The following is a 23,795-nucleotide window of genomic DNA, read 5'->3' as shown; positions in this document are numbered from 1 at the left end:
ATGCAACCCAAAAATATGCGGCGAAAGTTTTACAAAGTCGCTTTCACTGACCATTTCATTTCGTTTTAATCCTAAAATGGGTTACCAAACAAAAACAGAGCCAAATCTTTCAATATTTGTAGTAGGTAACGTAAATTACAACCAATTACAAATTGCATGTGGTTTTTTATTGCAATTTACTTTCGAATCAAATAATATAAGTACATTTCGCGCCTATACGAATTAATTAAACTCAACTTTTGACACTTTAAAACCTAGAAGACTATTTACCTGCCTTAGCGCCAATACACACAATAAACGATTTTTATTTTCGACGAAAAACTGTACCAAAATTATCGACGATCGCGAATTAATACAATAATAATGCCAAATTCTTTACAAATTATCCGAGAATACCTGGACTAATATAGTTACTATTCAGGCTGGGCAAATCATCCTTTTAATCGATTAATTCTAATAGACAGTTAAGGGTTGGAAGGCTCACATTTGTGTGTAGAACTAACACCGACGTTTCGCTTCTAATTGGATGCCTTTATCAAGACTACATTTCTAGTTAGTAGTGTAGGATGTAGTTACATTATGTGGACACTTACTAGCAAACACAGAACTATTTGGAACTTATGTTCTTTTAACTAAAGAACCTAATATTCCAGTGTTGATGAAGTCTTCCAACTAGATGCGAAACGTCAGTATGTCCTATAATGTATCAACTGAAATATATAGGCATTTTATGTTCATTAAATGCGTCTTCAATTTTTTTTTCTTGAAACTTTGATCATGAGTTTACACTCCACAGAATACTTATTTGTGTGAATACGTATTTTACAGGATTAGTCGCAATAAATGTATAATGTACTAAAACGTAATGCTTATTTAATTGGTATAGAATTTCCTTGAAAAATTGCAAAATTTTAATGCATCATGTTGTAATATTGAAAGANCTAACTCTTTCTTTTCCGCCGCGGCCACCGTCCATGTTCATTCTCTGATCATTAGATGTTTTTTTTTCTTATTAGCGAACATTTCTTAACTCAAAAACAAACTTTTAATACTTAAAAGTGTTACCCTAATACGACATACCCTATTAATAAATGTATAATGTACTAAAACGTAATGCTTATTTAATTGGTATAGAATTTCCTTGAAAAATTGCAAAATTTTAATGCATCATGTTGTAATATTGAAAGAATGTAGGAATATTTATAACATAGTGAATCGCATGTGTCATGTGATCAATCACAATACCATTCTTTACTTCTCCCTGAATCGCAAAACACAGAAATATTATGGTACGGTAAATTGCACTGATATAATCAGCTGTAGTTAATAAATTATCTCCAAATTTTGAATACTGAAATAATTTTTCAGTTGAGTTCAAAGTTCAAATCATAAACTTCCCCTGTCTTTCCCTTTTTAAAAGAATAAGAGTCGGCACCTGTTTCTGTGGTTTTTGACAGACTTATCTTTGAAAAACGGGTTTTGAAAATATTAGTTGGAGTTTAGGCTTGCCTAGATTACTTCTTAGAAAAACAATAGAAAACCACCCGAGTCTATTTGTATTGTTATTTTTATTTTAATAATACTTTATTCACATAATAACTAATATAAAATAAACGTATTATTAATGAAGACTGAAGGATTATAATGTTGAAATTCAAAAGGCAAATTATATTCATACTAATCATAAAGGTAAGGTCAATTTGGATTTCTTATGAAATTTAGATTGTACCTACTGCTTTTATTTCCTATCGGGATGAAGGTGAATACTTTTTAAAAAAGCAAATCGTCTGATTTTTGGTAACTCCGACGATTTACAATACCAAAAAGGGAAAGATTTTTTCCACCTAGCTATATTAATATATTCTCACCATCTTCACTTTCTTATTTTTCTACGTCTCTACGATATTTAATTTTTACTTAATTTTAGTAGAAATAAAGAAGAAAACAATTTTATTGCAACGTCTTGTCAGTTTGAAAAGAAAGCATTCATTTCTTTACGATATTATTCATTTTTTTTCTCTTTATGTTTCTCGGTGTAATTATAAACTTTTTTCCACAGTACCAATATGTCTGCCAAAAGAGGGAACCGATTTTACCGGTCGAGTGGCAACAGTAACCGGCTGGGGACGTTTGAAATATGGCGGTGCAGTGCCATCAATTTTGCAAGAAGTCCAAGTTCCAATCATGGAAAACCACGTATGTCAAGAGATGTTTAAAACAGCTCACCACGACAAGAAAATCCGGGAATCGTTCTTATGCGCAGGATACGCCAACGGCCAAAAGGATTCATGTGAAGTATGAACATCTAAGTTTCATATAGAGAACATTTATTACCTCGAACTATTACCCAAACACCTACTCCCATAAATATTAAAAAGATTATTAAAATTCTGTTATTAATTTTATACCGGGGACAGGGGTGTAATTACGTGTAGGATAGCCATGGCAAAATTCAGGTCTCACCACGATATCATTATTATTCTTTCATGGTTTCGTAAGCTCTAGGTCTTAATAATCCCATCTATCGATAACCCTATACTCCATCATTAATTTTAGATTGGTAAGCAGATATATCGTACCTATTTTATTGAAAAAAAGACACATGTGTGGAAGTCTGTCTATTATCAGAACTCTTAGGCGCAAGTTTGAGCACTTGGTCCTGCAGTGCACTGGGTTGTGGGGGTGTTTCTGTTTCTTTTTTACATAATCTGACCGGCGCTCGGAAGAATACATAATGATGCCCCTGACCATGGAGTCAAAAAAGTTGAAACAGATTCGTTAAAAGTTTCATGTTTTTTCCCGAAAAACAGCTTGGACATGCCAATTTTTACTTTTTATTGTATATTTTTTAAACTAATTTACATTCACATACAATATATCAAGAAAGTAAAATCATATAGCTTGACGCAGACGTTGGTGACTCCTACAGAATAATGAGCTAGATCCCTGGTTCGACCCTATTAGACCTTTTCTGTGGAACCAAAGTGTGTATCACTTATAGACCTATGGTAACATTGTTAAGAGATTGCGTGTAAATCAGTTATTCAATGACATATGTCACGCACTAATATTTCTTTCGTACTTCCCATATTAAAACAGGCAAGTACGTAAGCAATAATGTAATATATGTATAATGGTGCACATTCACTATATTTCATTATATACAATTTTCGGGGATGTTTCTTTTGACTTTTCAATTGATCCAGACACTAAAATGCAATCTTTCAATAGTTTTACAGAACGACGTTAAAAGTTAAAAATGAGCCTAAATTACTTAATTAAGACAAAACGGCGTGACATAAACTTTCAATCTATACATCGAAGACGCGATCAACATCATTAAAGACAGTACAACTGTAGGGATAGATTAGTATGCTTAAATTTTCAGATGATATAGCAGTATTAGCATTTAGCAAGGAGGAGAAATATCTTTTAATAAAATGAAAGCGGTATTGACAAAATAATATTATATGAAAATAAATAAAAGTAAAGCAAAAATAATATAGCGAATATAAAGATAGGAGACGAAAAATTAGAAGAAGTGGTTGATTTTAGGTATCTGGGAAGTCAAATAAATCAGGACGGAAGGAGTAGTAGGGATTTAAAGGAGAGGATAGCACAGGGTCGAGTCGCCTTCAATAAAAAGAAGTCATTTCTATGATCGCGAACGGTTAATTTAGAAATTCGAAAAAGATTGTTAAACGTGTGTTTGGAGCGCGGCGCTGTACAGATGCGAAACATGGACAGTGGGCGCGGCGGAAAAGAAAAGGCTAGAAGCGTTCGAAATGTGGTGTTACAGGCGAATGATGAGGATACCGTGGATAGAGAAGGTTGGAAATGAAGAGGTATTAGAAAGAAAAGGAGAACAGAGGACTCTATGGAAGTCAATAAGAAATAGGCGAAATTGGTTGGTAGGACACCTTCTCAGACAATAAGGTCTAGTCAGAGACATATTAGAGGCAGAAACAGGAGTTGAGTGGAATAGAGCTAGTCCTAGATTAGATTACTATTTGCAGATAGTTAAGGATGTAGGTTGTTTTAGTTTTGGGAAAATGCGACGATTAGCTCAGGATAGAAAAGAGTGGAGGTGCGTGTCCAACCAGTCTTAAGACTGACGACTTTATAATGATGATATAGACTATGATTATAATTTTATTATAAGTGCATAGAATCTAAAAATTAAGTAAAATAAAACGATTTCTTGTTGTATCACAGTGTGAAACAAGAAGCATTTAAGCATAAACATTTATTAAGGGAAATCTATGACCAAGCTTTTGACGAATTTATTTCAACCTTTTTTGTGTTTGGTTTTTCTCATTCCATTCGCATTCAATACGTACGTATTTAAGGAGTACCGGTTTTGCATTATAAATTGCCACCTTTTTTCCAATTTCTATTAATTTTCTTCGAACAAATCAGTCTTAGCAACAATCAGTAACTCGACAGATACATAATTATTATTTATTGTCAACAATTTTGTTATGTTCTAGGGTGACTCAGGAGGACCCCTGGTGTTACAACGTGCCGATGGTAGATGGGAATTAGCTGGTACAGTATCCCACGGGATAAAATGTGCCGCTCCCTATTTACCCGGGGTGTATATGCGCACAGCTTACTACAAACCTTGGTTAGAATCCATAACGGGTGTCCACTGACGCAAACGAAAAACCCGATAGGGTACAACAGCCGAAGTGAAGATAAATGTGATTACCATTCTCAAAATAAGAAATGTATTGATTGTCTGCCTCCTAATTTATTTTTTATTTAAATGTTGTTAATAATAAATTATTTATTTTTTATCATGAATTTTATTTATTCCGATAGACTAAAAACTAAAATTTTAATTTTTATGAACGAGTTTTTCATTATTAAACCTTTAAAACTATATTTTACAACAACTTTAACTGTTTATTTTACATATGACTAGTCATAATCATCCTTATATCTAAATCTAACTGTTCGGGTTTCTGTACGAGAATTCTCGAAATGAGAAGTCCCGAGAAATTTCACGAAAATCGAGAACCCGGGAAATCTCAAAACCACAAAAACAGAAATAAAATGATTGAACTATGATTAGTTTTTAAAAAACGAAGCGAAAAAAAGAACTATAGGGTTGTTCGAAAAGTCATTTCGTTTTTTCCCGACAGAGGATTTAATTGTATTCTTTTGCAACCAACTTCACATTTAAGCCGTATAATTTTTATATGCTTTGAGAGCTCATATAGCAAGGCTTGTGTGTGAAAAATTCCAATTAATTCTACGCAGTAGTTTTTGGTTGGTGCCCTTTTAAATATGGAGAGCGATAAGCAGCATTTTCGACATATCTTACTGTTTTACTACAGAAAGGGTAAAAATGCTGTTCAAGCCAGAAAGAAATTGATTGATGTGTATGGAGAAGGTGTTTTGACAGCGCGTCAGTGCCAGAACTGGTTCGCTAAATTTCGATCCAGCAATTTTGATGTCGAAGATGCACCACGTTCGGGAAGGCCGGTTGAAGCTGATAAAGACGCGATAAAGGCATTAGTTGATGTGAACCGGCGAATAACAACACGTGAGATCGGATTGAGGTTAAATTTATCAAATTCAACAGTTTATGACCACTTGAAAGACCTGGGATTATCCTCGAAGCTCGATGTATGGGTTCCCCATGTTCTCACAGAAATCTGTGTCGCCGCATTGACGTCTGCGATTCGCTTCTCAAACGTCACGAAAATAATCCGTTTTTGAAGCGCATCATCACTGGGGACGAAAAATGGGTTGTATACAACAACGTCAAACGCAAGAGGTCATGGAGCAAAAAAGATGAACCGGTTCAAACCATTTCCAAAGCCGATATTCACCAAAAAAAGGCGATGCTGTCTGTTTGGTGGGATTTTAAAGGAATCGTTTTTTTGAGCTTTTACCGGATAACACAACGATTAATTCGGAAGTCTACTGTCATCAGCTGGACAAACTGAATGATGCACTTCAACAGAAAAGGTCAGAACTAATCAACAGGAAAGGTGTAGTGTTTCACCAAGACAACGCGAGACCTCACACAAGTTTGGTCACTCGCCAAAAGCTTTTACAGCTTGAATGGGATACAATGCTACACCCACCATATTCTCCAGACCTGGCACCATCGGATTATTATTTGTTCCGGTCACTCCAAAATTTTTTAGACGGTAAAACCTTCACCTCAAATGAGGAGGTCAAAAACCTCCTCGATCAGTTTTTTGCTAGCAAAGACCAAAACTTTTATGAGCGTGGAATTATGCTACTACCAGAAAGATGGCAAAAGGTGTTGGACCAGAACGGTCAATATATAATTTAATAAAGTATTTGTTTATTATACGAAAACTGTCTTTCATTTCCACAAAAAAAAACGAAATGACTTTCCGAACAACCCTATAGAAACATCGTGTCAAAAATAAGAAACCGTCTTTCCAATGCTGCAATGAATACTCTCATATTTTGTAATCATATTTTATAAATGTAGTTACATCCAACTAATTTTGATTTTCTTTTATTAATATTATATTTAAAAAACTACATTACTTTAGTATAGCTCTAGTTTATTAAAAAACAGTTGGATAAATTTAAAATTGTTGATCTTCAAAAATCTAAACTCTTTTGCATTCATTGAATAAATCTAATTTAGATAAGCGCCCAATAAGCGAAGTGATTTGATCTCTGTGAGTGTGAATTGTTGTTTTTAATAAATACGAGAACATTTTCTTTTGTTCCTATTTCCTATCCGTAACTGAGAAAGACTGATGATTACATAATAAACGCTACTAATTTTTGGCGTATATTTTATTTGGCATTTTCTAATGGTTCATCAAATTTTGAAAGTTTTTCAAGTTCCTGGGTATTCCAAGGAGTTTTCGGTCGAAAATTCTCAAGTCCAGGTATAAAAAAATAGTCGAGAAATCGTAGTCTACTAATAGTTCAGGCAGTATCTGTTTTTGTTGAATGGGTTAAATCAAAGGCTACATTTTTTTTGGAATCACTCCAAAAAGTCCACACAAATGATAAATTACCATGCCCCCTTGCGAACCCCTGGACATAACTTTTTACCAAACAAAAAATTGGGAAGAAACAGATTCACTAACGGTTTAAATTAAGCCCAGGGTTACGCGAAGGCGCATAGTGAAATTATTATTTTTGAGGACTCTAGAGTGATTCAAAAAAGGTCTAGCCTCCGACCCAACTTACCCAAACAGACACCTCCCGGACTATAAATATATGAATATATATAGTAATTAAAACCGCGATTAAAATAGATAATTGAACGCAGTGAGTGTCAACGTAAAATATTACTCCAGACCCTTATAGAGGTCATGGTTTAAAAGATACTAGTGACCCACCCCAGCTTCGCACGGGTGCAATGCTGATAATAATATATTTTTGTTTTGTTTAGATTATTATCGAAAAGGGGAAATCTTCAAAAGATACTCCCTGAGCATACTAAATATACTACAGAATGTCTTTATATACAACATTCACAGTTTTTTTGTCATTAGACAATACAAACCGGCCTCCCGGCCGGTACTGCCACAACCACTATGTCCCTGCATTTTAAATCTGTAATATCTTCGAAAATATTCATTTAAATTACATGCTGTAAAGGACCATACTGATCTATATTAAATGCACAATGTATTTAAGGTACTTAATTGGATAAGAATTAATGCTATATTGCCTATAATCGCTTCGTAAATGAGTCATTATTTCTCATAAAAAAATAAAGGATAAAAATGGTTATTGTGGATTATCCCTCAGAGATAGACATGTACCATCGAGGACTTTTTTGTGGACCCTTTTAAGATGTACAATATTGTAGTACATTATTTTGATCTATCTCGTAGGGTTCAGCCAGCGTTTGCAATGTAAGCGCAAAAAATGTGACATTAGAAATCTCTAAAATTATCAGTACTTCCCTACTATATTATGCATGTATTATACATATAAACCTTCCTCTTAAATCACTCTATCTTTTAAAAAAAAACGCATCAAAATCCGTTGCGTAGTTTTAAAGATTTAAGCATACATAGAGACAGACAGCGGGAAAGCGACTTTGTTTTATACTATGTACTTAGTGATAAGTAAACATATAATATTATTTTATATTAATAACAAAATACTTCCGCTTTAAAGCGTTTTAAAATCCAAGTTATTTCACGATGAAAAATTAAAATTCATATTTCTCATTCAGTTAAATCGTTAAATGTTGTTCTCGTTGATTCAAAGTCAACAATGTAACTGGCAGTAAATTTTTGATTCCCTCTTTGCGACTGTTCGCACACCTACGCTATCCCGTAGGACACGGGCGACAATTCCCGACGTTGCACGATTTCATCCCTTATAAACGCAAACAGTTCCATCAGTATGGATCGCGACGAATACAACCAAGCCATTTACAAGGGCACATTCATTATTATTATCCTTGCTATTTAATTTCGCCTCAAAAAATATTAGTATTAGTAATATAATTGTGATTAATTAACGAATATATTGTGCTAATATTTGATAGGTAAGTTTTCATTCTTATCGCTTTTATTGTATTAAGGGCATTATGTGCATGAGCAAGTGCGATGCGGGTCGGTACTAGAAAATGCTTTTTGTAGTAATTAAAAATGAAAATCAATAGAACTATAATAAATAAATGAGCAGATATTTTTTCCCTTTTTTATAATAAATTAAGTTCAGTTTTTTTTATGAACTGCGTAAAATTATTTGGCGTCTTAATTACAACTTTCTTAGTCCATTTAAAAGATTTCTATGATTGAAAACCAGCATTTTCACTGCCAATTTATAAGTTATAAACAAATCGCTTCATTGTAAATGTTATTTCTTTGTATTATTTTTGTTACAATTCAAAAGACAATGCAATATTTGGGCTAGTGCATTATACGATAGTCGATAGTAATTTTTACTGCAGACGGGACAAACCGGTCGATTTATTAAAAGTATAGTTTTAGAGATTTTTCTTTACTATGATTTACTCTGGAGTTGAATTAACTACGCTCCCTAAAATTAACGTTCAATAAATTTTCAATAGAAAGGAAAATTAAGTATCGCATAATCGTCCGCTTTTCATAGTTATCACTCGATAGGTATTTCGTATAATACAATATAATACATACTTCTGAAAAATTAGTAACATTTTTTCAAAGTTTGTTTAAATCTAATTATAACTATATTTCACCAAATTTTATCGGCAAACAGTTTAAATTTAATGAAAAAAAAAAACGACCTACTCATTTTTGCATATTATTGAAGAATTTATAAAATTATCAGTCAATAGGTACTTAATTTTATACCGAATTTTTTCTACGTTTAAAAAATGAATACGAAATTAACATAATGAAACTGTTTACAAATCCTTTCATGATCTCTAAATAAATAAAATAAGAAAGCAACTAAGTTTCACTAATTCGTTTAATTGTATCGACAAAATCGTTTTGGTCATTCAATGCAAGCATTATCTAGAGTAGAACAAAAGATTGCAAGTACTAGATTAGTAATCTTTTGTTCTACTGTAGACAATGTTTGAATTGAATTAAACAAACTAAAGGAAACGTATTTACTGTCTTCATTTATTTATTTAGTTGGTAAACTTCCCTAACTCGAACTTCGTAAATGTAGCCAGTTATAATCGAGTTAGAACAAAAAAAATGAATTAAGGAAAATTTCTGCTTTACCGTCAAAACTTTTTAATTTTCCTGTCGCTTCTACTAGGGAGATAATTATAATGCCAAACCCGCACTCAAATCTCGAAACTATAAGACCACTTACCTACTCTAAAAACAAATTAAGCAAATATGCGTACCTAAACAAACACATACAATTATACATGACGTGCACGAATGTTAATGAGAAAATTTATTTAATTTTTTATCCACTACAAATTACTTAATGAGAAAAAATTGTTGCTGCTACCACACCCTCGCCGAGAAACGAACCCGGGACCTTCAGCTTTACGCCCCAATACTCTTATGTTATATGGCGTGCATTAATTTTGAAACAATGAATTTCTGTTTCCTACAAAAGTCGTCTTGCCATCCGAAAACATTAACATTAAAATATAAACCAGCAAATTAAGTTGAAGCCAAACAATTGCAGCCTCTTCTACACGTATCTTTCAGTAAAACGGCTGTTCAAAATAAAATGTTTTGTTTGGGGTTTATAATAAAGGGGAGTTTTCGTGTGTAGAAACTTTATAAATTACTATCTTCTTTTTCTGCATCTAACTTTCGTAAACAGCATTGTTTCGTAAGGCTCTTTTCCCTAATGCTACAATTCCAAAGTTTATTCGCTGCGTCAATCTCGGCCGTTTTCCCGGATCCATACGTCGATCGGAGTTTCATATTGGAGGTTGGAATTAAAGCCGGAAACACACGCGATATCATTCATTCCCATTTGTGCATCAAGTGTAGACAATCATTTGCGATCATTGCAATTATGGTGTGGTGTGAACGAATATTTTCCGTCGATAGTCAGTAAACTCAAAAAGATCAAAGAGAAATTCGATTTGCGAACGTCTGCAAACGCCAATAGATTCTCGAATATGGAAGTAATAAAAATAGCAACGTTTCTCGCAGTTTCCCGGCGTAATACAAATACTTTTTTAAAAGTAACATTTCAATTTTTGTTTGCATAAATGCAAATTTATATAACAACAAAGGGTTTTACAGCCGGAATCCACAGCAGAATGAAGATTCGGGCTATAGGGCCGTGGTCTAAGTGAACTATTGTGTCCAGACGTTTCGTCAGCTACTGCGGCTGACATCCTCAGTGGTAGTGCTGCGTTGACAACGTGAACGTAGATTATATCTCGAAGTCTCGACAGCGACTGGGCCCAGACTTGGAGATATAATCGACTTCGACGAAACGTCTAAATACTTAGATCACGGCCCTATAGCCCGAATCTTCATTCTACTATGCAAATTTATCTTATATTGGTACGTAAAGTTTTTATAACGAACTCGACGTTGCACCTTATTCAAAACATGTAATGTATAATACGACAGATCCCTAATAAAATAAAATCTGGTACCTCTACTGAACGAAGAGTTCCATAAAAGAATTATCTTAAAGAATATTTCGCGGGATGGCAAAGACTGAAGAACACACTGCCCTCATGCATCACAAAACAAAACTCTGAAACCTCAAATGATAATTTACGTACAGTTTTTTTTTTAATTTGATACCCAATTTTATCTCCATGAAAACTAATACTTTGAAAATTCAAAATAATTCTTTATGATTTTTTTGTGGTGATTTAAAATGTGCTAGTGGAATTTTCATAAGCCTGTTAGTATACAGAAGGTGTCTGGAATATATCTTTTTTAATGGAACGTCCTACATATTTTCAGGAACTTAAAATTCCCTCTTTTATTCGATTTCGAGTACGTATAATGGAAAATATTATAAGAAAATTAAGTAAATGTTGAAGTTTATCATGACTTTCTTATGTGGAAGTTGGAAGGACATTTGAAGGAAATTGTTTGGCATCTATCTAAGCAATTAGTTATGCAGAACTTTATAGTTTTTGTTGTGAATTGAAGATTTGTAATACGGAAGTGAGATTTCCTTGATATTGATTAATAAATACTTTCCCGCGGCATAAATTTTGTTTATGTAGCTTTCTTTCTTTTGTGCAATTCCAACTGAATGATTTGGAGATTTTTGTCTTTATGGTCACGTAATTCAAACATTTTCGGAATCCATTAAAATAACGAAATTGGAATGACTAACACATTATTAGGGAAGATACGAGCAAAAGATCACATATTCATAAAAAGTTACGTAAGGATGATTGGAATAGAAGAAAATATTAAAAGCTACGTACTTCCATCCGAAATAACGAAATTAATAGCAACTCCTAACGTCATTCATATAAAGACAAAGTGTATTTAACTTTATACCAAACATTTCGTAAAACTCAACAACAGAATGAAGCATTTTGTCTTGCACTCAAATAAAATTTACTTTTAAAATTTGCGACTTCGTTACCAAAAAAAGGTACTAAACGTTCATAATACTTTTTACCACAGATTTTTATCCAATTTTTTATTGCACTTCGATCAAAAAAGTCCCACAGTAAAATTAAAATTAGTTTCCCCTTGCAGAAGATTGTTCTGAAACGTTTACCTACTGCTACAATTGTAGAAAACAGTATTTACTGTCGAACATAGCTGCCAAAGTCGACATTGAAATTTCATAAAGTATTTATCATTCATTTAACCGCTTGTGGCCAGCAGTTTTTGTGTATAATTTTCCTTTTTCAAACTATTACAAACAACAAATAAATAACGTCACACAGTTAACCTCAAACTGATTTCTACATATGTGTATATGTTAATAATACAATCAGAAATCTTCTGTAAATTATTTAAAAAAGTACTTACCCTCAACAAAATCCAAATGATCAAGACATAGCACATCACTGCATTAAAACAACTGTCCTTAATATTCACAAAAACTATATTCACTACTCATGCGAATTAACCACGTTGTGTTCCGAACATACCATAGGTACCTACATTTCGCACATATTGAGGTTAAACCGCTTTTGACTTTACGGCAAATTTGAATTTATCTATAAAAATACGATACCAACGTAACACAGTTTTCTTAAAAATCTCATAACCTACCTTAACTAATAAATAAAAAATTGCGGAATAAATAACAAGGGATAAATACAGAAAAAACGAAATTTGAATTTCGAAATATGAAAACACTTGAACTAAAACATTATCGGAAAACTATTAGTTTCACATAAGCATTTAATAAATAAGGAGGCATGATATAGTCTTTTCATTTCTCTTTTCCAGAAAACATGAAGTTTCTAGCCGCTATATTTGTTGTGCTAATGTTTGATAAACAAACAGACGCCTGGGGAGGTTTGTTTAACAGATTTTCACCGGAAATGTTGACGAACATGGGTTATGGCGCCCATGGGGGTTTTATGCAGGTAAACATACTTATACATATATGTTTAGTTATGGGTTTAAAATGGGGTAAATTAACATTAATTAAGAAAAATAAATCAAAACATAAAAGCCAAGTACTTACTTGCCCTTAAATAAAATAACCTTTTTAAATTGAAAAGAATTTTATCTGGATCATCAAAAGCGATGAAATCAAATCCACAAAAATTTAAATTCTTTGGAATTTATATTACCTATAGTCATCCTTTTACATAAAACCCAGTGTTAAATTAAAAAACCGGTTATTTGAGATAATAATTTTGCTTTTAAAGATTTATATTAAAAATTAATCTCATTACCCTGTTACTTGTGATTCACCATTCAAAATTAAATAATCAGATCTATTCAAAAATGCAATATTTTTATTAATTTTCAAAAAATAATTAATGATAAAACTGCACTTTTTAATGTATGTTTAAGTTAGAGATCGTACATTTCATCTAGAGACGGTGATTCACCTGAACCTAAAGATAGCTTTACTGCGTTTGCGCATTATTTTAAATTTCTCATTAAATTTAGAGAATGAACGGCGATGAAGGAATAATAGAAGAATTTGAAAGAGAATCTGATGAAGATCCGTGTTACGGAAGACGATGCACTTCAAACGAGCATTGTTGTCCTGGTTCTGTGTGCGTTGATGTCGATGGAGGTATGTAAATTGTTATATTCCGGTATGCATTCATTAACCAAACCTAGGAGGTTGCCCCTGGCTTATTTTGTTTAACCTGGTCATTCATAACTTGCGGTTTACACACACGGCCCCCATGAGCAAGAGATCGAAACGTATGAAGCCGAAGCCATCACTACCACTAGTTCCTCCTGGGAAGTGAGCAAGACCCCTAGAAACCACGGGTGCCGGCGAGACCCACCTAATCCATACTGAGCTTAGCGGGCTTTGAACTTTTTTAAACCTTTGGGTGTCTTATTCCCACCTGCTACAAATGCTGATGAGTGGGCAGCCCCCCCCCCCCGGACTATAGAACAACAGTGGTTGCTGTGAGAAAAATGAGACGGGCAAAATGAAGACAGAAGATTATCCGTGGATTTGTTATTACGAAACAGAACGAAAAACAAAATACATATAAGTACATAACGGGATTCTCCCCATTTTACCTATTCAGGGAGTCAGTTATATTTTTAAACTAATCTAAGTTTAATAACGATTTAATCGTCCAATCTTATCAATAAACCGTATTGTGAAACTTAAACAGAACAGTTTATTTTAATCTTGTTTTATTTAGGGATAGAATGTTTTGAAATGTTTTATGAATTCCTCCCATATTTACAATGCCCCCCAAAGTAAAACCGGAATGCAATTTTTTCTTTTAATTTTTAGTAATTGGAACATGTCTATTTGCTTACGGACATAGAGCAGGAGAATTGTGCAGAAGAGATAGCGATTGTGAATCAGGATTGGTGTGCGCCGAGGAAGAAAATCAAGGATCTGCTAGAGTATGCAGGCCACCAGTACGTCAAGATAAACAATATTCGGAGCCCTGCAATATGTCCAGCGAATGTGATATTACCAGAGGACTCTGCTGTCAATTACAGCGCCGGCACCGACAAGCACCGAGAAAAGTAAGTAATTGAAATTAATATTAGATCCAAATAAATCGGTCAAATCAATTTCTTATAACTCATTATCACCATAAGGTAGTCAGCCCTAAGACTGGTTGAACACGCACTTTCCTATCCTAAGCTAATCCTTCACTATTTGTGAACAGTAATCTAATCAAGGTCTACCTCTACTCCTCTTAACTCCTGCTTCTGCTTCTAATATATGTCTGACTGGTCCTAAGTATTTATTATTCATTCTCGAGGAGGGGAAATCTTCAAAAGACACTCCCTGAAGGGAGGTAGTATCGGATTTTTACCGACTAAAACCCCTCCTCGGGTAGGGAGATAAATCCCGAGGGCTGCTCATCCCCGGGAAGAAAGTGGAAGGTTGGGATTGGGGAGAGGGTTGAGATGGGAAAATAGTTAAGCGTGGGGGGATATTGAGGGGGGAAACCCGTCGGAATAGGTGATCCACCACCTAAAATGATGGATGAACACTCGCGCTAAAAAGCGAAGCTAGGAGTTAGCGAAAAGGAGTGGCTCATTTTAGAAGGTGACAGGGCCTTTGGAAACGGTCATTTAGTTTCGGGGTGAAGTTGGAGAGTGTTGAAATAGTGGAGTTAGCGTATCCTGACATTATGGCCCGGAGATTTGCTGCGAATGAGATTGCAGCCTCAGAGAGAGAAGGTAAACCGGTTTCTTTCAGAATTTGGGTGTTTCTGACGAACCATGGATAGTTTAGTGCGAAACGCAGGATCCGTATGTAGGTGCCTTGCAAAAGTTTCAGGGGGTGGGGAAGGGCGCAGCCCCAGACGGGAATGGTGTAGGATCAAAATCTCCTGATGATTGCGTTAAACACACGGATTTTCGTATATTGGGAGATATTGTTTCGGAAGAAAGGCTGATGAATGCACCCATAGCCTTGTTAATGGTAGTTGCGATGTGGAGCCGCCAGTTTAGGGTCTTGTCGAAGACGACGCCTAGGTAGATGACAGAGTTGTTCCACTTGATGGGACGGTTGTTTATTAAGATGGAAGGAGGTTTTCGGGTCCTACGAGCGAAGAAAATTGCTTCCGATTTGGTCTCCTTAATAGAAAGTTTCCATTTTCGGTACCAGTTTAGGAGCAGGGGCAGAAAACAATTCAGGAAGGTGAATCGTCTTAAGGAGCCATTTTTTTTTCAAGGTGAGAGAAGGGGTAGTGGTGAAAAGTAGTGCGGCGTCGCTTCTCCCACTCCGATAGAAGATGTAGTTGTCAGTCATCTCGGAAGTCGACGGTGGCGCTATCGAGAAGGGTAGTCAGGCGAAACATAGTACTTGGCGCGGCGGGTGCAAAATTTCAAAATCTCATTAGCTTAACCAACTTACGGGTGTTTGTGAATCATGAGAATGGATGGGTGGTAGTTGGGGTGATTGTGATTGGATATTAATTTTATACACTGTAATTACATTAATAAAATGTTACAGGTCTGCTCGTACTTCAAAGACCCGCTTGTATGTATCGGACCCGTGGCAACAGATCAAATAAAAAATCCAATTCAGCATACGGCCGGAGAAAAAAGACTAACTGGCTTTGGGTCTTTTAAAAGGCAGCTCCCGTAAATATATGTAAAAAAAGAAGATAAGAGAATGAGGTGTTGTCAAATTGTTCCTTCTTTACGTTGAAGATACTTTAAGAGTAGTGTTTTAAATAGGAACATTTTTTCGTCTTGAGCTACCTTATGCTTAATTATAAATCTATTGTAAAGTAGATACTTACTTCTTTGAAAAAATGGCTGAGGTATTTATTCAAAATTTATTATGAATCAAATTCCTTTCACGTTATTTTGACCAAAATTCTTAGTTTCTAATGCATTTCATTAATCACAAAAAATATTTTTTAACTCTCATTTTCACTTAATGTATTTTTTTTTCTTATTACGTCCTTACTGTAAACTGTGATTATCATGTCAGCACATTTTTATTGTTGTCTATAATGTGAATTTTAGAAACTATTGAGTAAAATACAGATATATATGTATATGTGTTTATATAGGTGACAGGGCCTTTGGAAACGGTCATTTAGTTTCGGGGTGAAGTTGGAGAGTGTTGAAATAGTGGAGTTAGCGTATCCTGACATTATGGCCCGGAGATTTGCTGCGAATGAGATTGCAGCCTCAGAGAGAGAAGGTAAACCGGTTTCTTTCAGAATTTGGGTGTTTCTGACGAACCATGGATAGTTTAGTGCGAAACGCAGGATCCGTATGTAGGTGCCTTGCAAAAGTTTCAGGGGGTGGGGAAGGGCGCAGCCCCAGACGGGAATGGTGTAGGATCAAAATCTCCTGATGATTGCGTTAAACACACGGATTTTCGTATATTGGGAGATATTGTTTCGGAAGAAAGGCTGATGAATGCACCCATAGCCTTGTTAATGGTAGTTGCGATGTGGAGCCGCCAGTTTAGGGTCTTGTCGAAGACGACGCCTAGGTAGATGACAGAGTTGTTCCACTTGATGGGACGGTTGTTTATTAAGATGGAAGGAGGTTTTCGGGTCCTACGAGCGAAGAAAATTGCTTCCGATTTGGTCTCCTTAATAGAAAGTTTCCATTTTCGGTACCAGTTTAGGAGCAGGGGCAGAAAACAATTCAGGAAGGTGAATCGTCTTAAGGAGCCATTTTTTTTTCAAGGTGAGAGAAGGGGTAGTGGTGAAAAGTAGTGCGGCGTCGNCAAAAACTATTTGTTTTTGTAAAAAGAGATTATATGGTAAGATCAAAACCATTTATAAAATACCAATAAAATAAATTACCATCTTCTTATTGAAAAACAATACCGTTCGATAATGTTTTAACATTTGTGAATACTGTCAAATCATAGCGAACAGTAGGAAATCAGATTTAACAAAGCATCCAGATATAATAAACAAAGTCGATCCCTAATAAGAGCCTTAAAGGACCATTGAAAAAAAAAATATCTGGTATAAAGTTTTTATATTTAACACTGTTTAATATAATTTAAAATATGCTTTGTTAAGAGGTCATAATATCAAAATCAAAACATTAATATTGTTAAATTAAAATATACTTTTCAAAAATAAACTATACTTTAATGTCATTTAAGTACATTATATTATAAAGTTTACAACAAACTGAAACTAATTTGTCTAAAAAACATACAGTATTATTATCTTTTATCATATAAAAAGGGAGAATTTCGTTTAGAATTGGAAAGACAATTTGTAGTTTGCATGTGGTTTCTTTTGCATAATTTTCAATTTCTGATCCACATTTGCGAATAATACTTAGTAAATTACTATTATTTGAATAATTTACCAAGTAGATACCATCCTCTAACAAACAAGTTGTTGACTGTGCAGATTTATGACAAATAAGCAATTGTGCATCTTTTCTTAAATATTTAATAATATTGCTTTGGTTAATCATGGCTTTAACAGATATGTCAGGCAAGGCCTTTGAATTAAAAATGATTCTTCCATCTAATGTATATGCTAAAAGATAATTTATTTTGTAATTTTGTGAACAGTCACCTTTAATTTTAATTGTTAAGACATCAATAATTCTTACCCTTTGAGGTAGTGAGAATGAATTATCTACAAATTTAGGGAAACTTAGTGGGAAAAGTGGATATGATATGTTTATTATTTGAAATATATCAAAGAATATGTCGATATTTGATGCAAATACTAAAGGAAACTGAAATTCGTTCACAAAATACATTTTATTAAGATGCAATTTACCTAGAACACATAAAAGTTGTTCCATTTTAGACTTATTAAACAAAACAGTCATGTAGTTTTCAAGAAAGTCATATAACACAAAAAAAAATTCAGCTCGCATTCCTGTTATATTACTAATTATTTCATTAGTAATTAAAGCATTACTTTCAAATAAATGAAGTTCATGATTTTGAAAGTCTTTCTTACAGCTTTTATCATATACACTTATCTTCAATTTTTTTCTTATATTACTCAATCTTTCATTTAGATTGTTACAAAGTTCTACACTTTTATTTTGATCCTCGATCAATGGGGTCTCACAAGATTCTTCCTTAATATTAATATGTGAAATGCTGGGTAAACAACATTCACTTTGAGAATCTAATTCTGGTTCATCCAACATTCTGTCTACAGTTGTTTAATTCTACAACATCAAACAAAAAATGCACTTAAAGCTCCACAAATCATGGTGAACCCCTAAATTCCATAATATCAATTAACTGAACATATTAACATTAATGTCTTAAAAGACACATTGACATCACAATATTCGTACATAGTTCCAAAAAAAAAGTATTTTCGGTATTGGAAGAAGAAAGCATTACGGTAAAAATGAGTAAAACCAGACAAAACTTACCGAAAGTAACCTACGAACATAGATATTAGATACACAAAGGGTAACTGTCAGATTGTGTCAGATGATATTTATGAAAACAGTTCAGTGCTTGAAAACAGATCATAGACAAATATCTTAATAATATATATTTTTTGGAATTTAAACTATTGCTATAGTATAAAGCAATTTTATACAGGATTTTTTAAAAACTACATCTTAACTATTTTAATTTCGTAACAAAAAAACACTATATTGAAGATGGATCTATGGCCTAATCTTTATCTATGGGTCTAACCCTAAGGTAGCCTCTTATCTATGGACAACGTAAGGGAAGTTCCGACCTTACCCTTTGTATATCTATTATCTGTGACCTTACCTGTTCTCAAAGTGAATGTTGTTTACTAGTAGTTGTTGGTTAAGTATATACCTATTTATGTATTTACTAATAATAGACCTTTAAAGATTATTAAATTGAGATCCTCGTGTGTTTTCACCTTACAGGTTTATTGACAGTAATAATAGTTGTTGACAATAAACTTTATCTATGCAAAGAACTAAAGCATAGATAAGAACTAGTGGACAGTATCTGGTTTTGTTACAATGGTACAGTTTCTTCCTACTTAATACATGTATATGTAATATAGCATTTTTTAAAGTACTTCTTTTTAGGAACTTCATCAAGAACCTGAGTTTCACATAAATAATCATTCTGGTAAATATCATATATTCAACATTATAAATTTTTTCAAAATGCTATTGTGTTCTTGTAGAGTTATGTGAATTGAAGGTAATTGATAACTTCATTCACAATTTTGAGTTGTCATATGGAATTCATCATGTGGCATTTGCACAAAAACCTTTTCACCAAGTGCTTCTGGAAAATATTTTTTCACCATCTGAAACAGTATATAATACAATAATGATTAATTGATACTGGTTATTTGGTTTCTTCTTTTTACAGTGGCGAGTTATAGCGCTCTATTTACATCATGACAATGACCCATTTGCACAAAACTGGTGCAAGCAACTTGCATCAGAAGAGACTATTACAATATTGGAACAATGCTTTTGTGTCTTGCCATGGGACATTACTGATCATTCAAGTCATGAATCTCTCCAAGAAACATTGTCAAAATATTTGAAGCATTCCTTCAATAATTTTAAGCACCAAAAGTCTGGTGTAATATTTATTTTACAACTAAATGGTATTCCTTCTGTCGTATCAATCCTTCAAGGAAATGATTCCTCTGAAGATATTTTACATACCTTAAAGGAAATCAGAGAAATTTTGAAGACAGAATCTGCAAGTTTTCAGCAAGAATGTAACAAGCATGAAGAAAGTCCATCAAACGTTGGGTAAACTTAACTTTACATTATGGTGCATATACTTTCTCATCTGCCATCCAACTTTTGTTTAATACCAAACTTTTTGTGGTCATGTGATGTTTAATGATAGACTACTGGTAAAATTTTGTGCTAAAATCCAAAAACCCCTTCTATAGGTCAAACAAACTGAAGTAGAAACTATCTCATTTCGCAATATATAGTTAATTACTTTTGTTTTTTTGTAACTGTATCAGAATATTTTCTTATAGATCATACAGATTCCAACAAAACATGTTTGAATTGTTAGGAGATCGAGATTATGACTGCTTTGATTATAATCAAATGGATGAACTTAAAAAGAAAATTGGTTTTGCATTATTTGGAGCCCCTCCGGAAATTGGTTATTCTAAAAAAGAACTTAATCAGATTGGTAGTATTTTCAACAATATTATTAAAGAAAGTAATAGCTTTAATTTGTATACTTTCTGTTTGTAATTTTACCCATTCCTTTAATTTTAGACAAAAATGCCAGGTATAAAGATCAAGTTATTATTGCCTTTATATTTAATTGCACTGAGCCACTGCCACAAGAAAAACATCAAAAAATGAATAACCCTGGTTACAGTCCAGATGCTGATATAGGAGCGGTACCTATTTTTGTATTAAAAAAATGCTATTCTAAATGTGATCATGGCTGTCGTATATTTATTGACCATGAAGGCAGAATTTATACAAGTTGGACTCAATATATAGATAATAATAGATTGGGTAAATGCATGATGGTTTTACCCAAAAACGGTCGGTATAGGGTTGCTAAAAATGGGACTGTATTATTGAAGAAACATTACTCACCAGCCTGTAAAATGGGTGCTAAAGTAGCTAGAATTACTGATATTTCTGCTAGTGGAATAGGCCTTGTATCTGGAGGTATTCTAGCAGCAGCTGCTGTCCCTGCTGTTACATTAGCTCCACTTGCTGTAACTGGTGCTGTGGTGGCTGGTGCTACGGCAGGTGCAATTTCAATTATTCGAAGCACCATATCACTTATCGATATGAAGAAACATAAACAGGTAACAGAACAGTACAATTATGTGAGAATAAAACTTGTAAAGATTTTACATATGTAAAACAAAATTTGTAAAAAAAATAATAATACTGCAATTCTTTTTATAAATTCATTATTCATTCATTCAAGGTCTTATAATTTTTTGTTTTTTATTCATTAGACAGTACAATTATTAAATTGCTTTTTTTATTGGACCGTGAAATTCTTTAATGTTTGCATTTTGAAATAATATGAGAAATCCAATGTTAACTATAAAGTCTAATGTAGGATATGAATGTAATACGTAGTAAAGAAGCCAGGGGTGCCGCTCTAAATATTGCAGCTGGAAGTGTAGGAGTTCTTGGAACTGGAGCTACCGCTGTTTTATCAAAAGTAGTATCAAGAGGGGTAAACGTCGGAAAAGTATTGACTGCTTTTATTAATTAATTTTAATTTAACACTAACCAAATATGTTCTGTAGGTAGGCCAAGGAGTTGTAAATACATTAAATACAACAAATTTAGCAATAGGAGCAGCAGCTCTTGGAAACTCTATGCATCATGTCTACTTTAGTTGGAAAGATGGTGATACAATATCATCGTTAACAATTCTTCAGCTAGTTACATCATCTTTATTCTTTGCAAACTCTGTTTATTCTTTTAAATCCGCGACAACAATCATAGAAGAAAACCAACCAGGTGTCCTAGATCAAATGAAAAGTATACTGCTGGGCAGTAATCGCAGGTAGAGTTTCAAAATATAATTACAAGTTACAATAGACAAATTAATTCGGTAAATTTGGATAAATTCATACGACTTTATAAATAAAAATGCTCATCATTAACTAATGGGGAACCGTCCGTGTAGTCTAACTATAATTTGGCTAGAGGTAGAAGTTACTTAAAATATAATTTCATTTAGATGTATCTTTTCTTTCAATTTTAAAATATGTTCTTGATGAAGTTGATATTAAATTCCATGGTCTGCTACTGAAGAAACATGTTTTTATAAAGTATGGTTCAACATTCAACATGCACAATCAAACTATTTCTATGTTGTATAAAATATCAATTTTTGAATACTTATTTATTTACGATTTCAATCCATTGTTTTCTAAATGAACATTAAATTAAACCAAATTCGGTTTGTATGCTATGGCTAGGCGATTTGATATCTTTATTTGGGGAAGAGGATTATCAGCTATCGTGAAGCAATACTAAAACATGGGTTTATCAAAGCAAGTCCTAAAACTTACATGATATGTTTTATAAATATTCTCTTATGATTAGAAAAATAATGTTAACACTGTAAATATTGTCTTCGCAGTTTTTTATACTAACTGAATTTAAACTTATAATTTTCAGAAAAATATCCCTTGAAATGCACAAGGATACGATTCGAATAAATGGTGGCAACAAACAGGCAGGTAGTGCTGAAGTTATATCAACTATCCGTAACATACCCAACAAAAATGAAGTTTTTGAAATCCTTAAGGCCAATAATAAATTATTCAATAAGAATGGCGTCAGGTTTTCTGTGTTAGGATCAAAGATACTGTTCAATGATAAAGCTTTAAGCTTGGGATCGTTTGACATCCTATCAAAACCCCAAAGGTTAGAAATTCTTTCAGAAATGCCGACTACTCTTGTTCCACAACAAGCTTCTCCCTGTTCTTTGTCGATTGATATTTTTAATAGGTTTAATCAGGCAGATATTTTAAAGTTAACATCTTTTGGCATTCGTCTATATACGCATTCTACATCATTTAATCATGCATTGCAAATCACATTACAAGAATTTTCTGAATGTATAAAAGAAAAAGTACTTACAATTATAATAGCAATAGTAAACAAGGCAGTAAAAATAGGTTTTGATAGTATTCAAAATTTCCTTCTGTCTGAACCTATTATTGTTCTTATAAACGTTGTTAAAACATTTGCACAAAATTGGGCAGAAAAATACAAATGTGAATATGAGGTAAGTAAACGTCGAGCACAAAGAAATCCCGATTTTAACGCAGATAAATTTGATGAAATGTACGGTATACATCCAAAAACAATTGATAAAGGTTTATATTTTTGCCAAGTCGTCATTGGTATAATGGTTTCCAATGGTGAAGTCATACTAAAATATTTAGAACAATTTTTTGACTATTTCATGAATTTGATCACAGCAAAACTTGTAAATGATAATCAAGAGGAAAGAAGGAAACATGAACAAAAACAACATTACACAGAAAGGAAAGAAAAATCATGCAACGAATGTGGAGGATATTATTTTGTTGATGAATAGTATTATTCACTTCGCTTTTATTAAACTAAAAAAAGCGCGTTCTAATGGATTATTTTTTTATATTCGAACGAAGCAAATTTTTTATTTTGTTTATTTTGATATAGAAAATGTACCGGAAATAAATTTAAATAAAAAGGCCTTTTAAATAACTGCATATATTATGTAAAGTAGAAACAATTTGATAAGACTGCACACAGTATTTACTTACAATAGGAAATTGCACCAAAAAAAAATTACTATAATAAAAATTTGTAATTCACTAAATTAAACAA

The 23,795-nt window shown here is 33.3% G+C and overlaps 4 protein-coding genes across 4 annotated transcripts in view; 3 read left to right on the top strand and 1 right to left on the bottom strand.

The window, feature by feature from the left end:
* The window catches only part of LOC108736958 (serine proteinase stubble), a 55,199-nt gene extending 50,460 nt beyond the window's left edge, over window positions 1-4,739 (top strand). The window contains exons 5-6 of the mRNA XM_025973313.1: window positions 2,060-2,295; window positions 4,491-4,739. Of these exons, the coding sequence (XP_025829098.1) occupies window positions 2,060-2,295; window positions 4,491-4,655 (401 nt within the window). The 3' untranslated portion in view covers window positions 4,656-4,739. The remainder of the gene's footprint in view (window positions 1-2,059; window positions 2,296-4,490) is intronic.
* A 3,633-nt stretch (window positions 4,740-8,372) lies between these two features.
* On the top strand, window positions 8,373-16,560 carry LOC108736942 (ITG-like peptide). The gene is made up of 5 exons (XM_018469555.1): window positions 8,373-8,515; window positions 12,822-12,961; window positions 13,497-13,626; window positions 14,314-14,555; window positions 16,000-16,560. Exons 2-5 carry the CDS (start codon window positions 12,827-12,829, stop codon window positions 16,132-16,134), a joined length of 642 nt encoding a protein of 213 aa, XP_018325057.1. The 5' UTR covers window positions 8,373-8,515; window positions 12,822-12,826; the 3' UTR covers window positions 16,135-16,560.
* A 990-nt stretch (window positions 16,561-17,550) lies between these two features.
* LOC108736957 lies at window positions 17,551-18,958 on the bottom strand. Its single transcript, XM_018469579.1, has 2 exons — window positions 18,882-18,958; window positions 17,551-18,668 (listed from the first exon to the last, which is right to left on the bottom strand). Exon 2 carries the CDS (start codon window positions 18,645-18,647, stop codon window positions 17,607-17,609), a length of 1,041 nt encoding a protein of 346 aa, XP_018325081.1. The 5' UTR covers window positions 18,648-18,668; window positions 18,882-18,958; the 3' UTR covers window positions 17,551-17,606.
* Window positions 18,959-19,228: 270 nt separating this feature from the next.
* On the top strand, window positions 19,229-23,041 carry LOC108736956 (the record flags this gene model as incomplete). The annotated part of the gene is given in 9 exon segments (XM_018469578.1): window positions 19,229-19,463; window positions 19,530-19,572; window positions 19,631-19,764; window positions 19,822-20,216; window positions 20,456-20,646; window positions 20,706-21,256; window positions 21,520-21,654; window positions 21,713-21,975; window positions 22,596-23,041. Coding segments are annotated over 9 exon segments (2,161 nt in total), but the record flags the coding sequence as incomplete, so codon positions are not given.
* Window positions 23,042-23,795: the final 754 nt, after the last annotated feature.

Source organism: Agrilus planipennis, unplaced genomic scaffold (assembly GCF_000699045.2).
Source record: "Agrilus planipennis isolate EAB-ADULT unplaced genomic scaffold, Apla_2.0 scaffold141, whole genome shotgun sequence".
In the NCBI taxonomy this organism is placed as follows: Eukaryota; Metazoa; Arthropoda; class Insecta; order Coleoptera; family Buprestidae; genus Agrilus; species Agrilus planipennis.
This window is presented reverse-complemented; position numbering and strand designations above follow the sequence as displayed.

Coding starts and splice junctions, on each gene's coding strand:
- LOC108736957 (XM_018469579.1), bottom strand. CDS start 18,647: ATGTTGGATGAACCAGAATTAGATTCTCAAAGTGAATGTTGTTTACCC.
- LOC108736942 (XM_018469555.1), top strand. CDS start 12,827: ATGAAGTTTCTAGCCGCTATATTTGTTGTGCTAATGTTTGATAAACAA. Junction 12,962..13,496: donor CCCATGGGGGTTTTATGCAG/GTAAACATACTT, acceptor CATTAAATTTAG/AGAATGAACGGCGATGAAGG. Junction 14,556..15,999: donor ACCGACAAGCACCGAGAAAA/GTAAGTAATTGA, acceptor AAAATGTTACAG/GTCTGCTCGTACTTCAAAGA.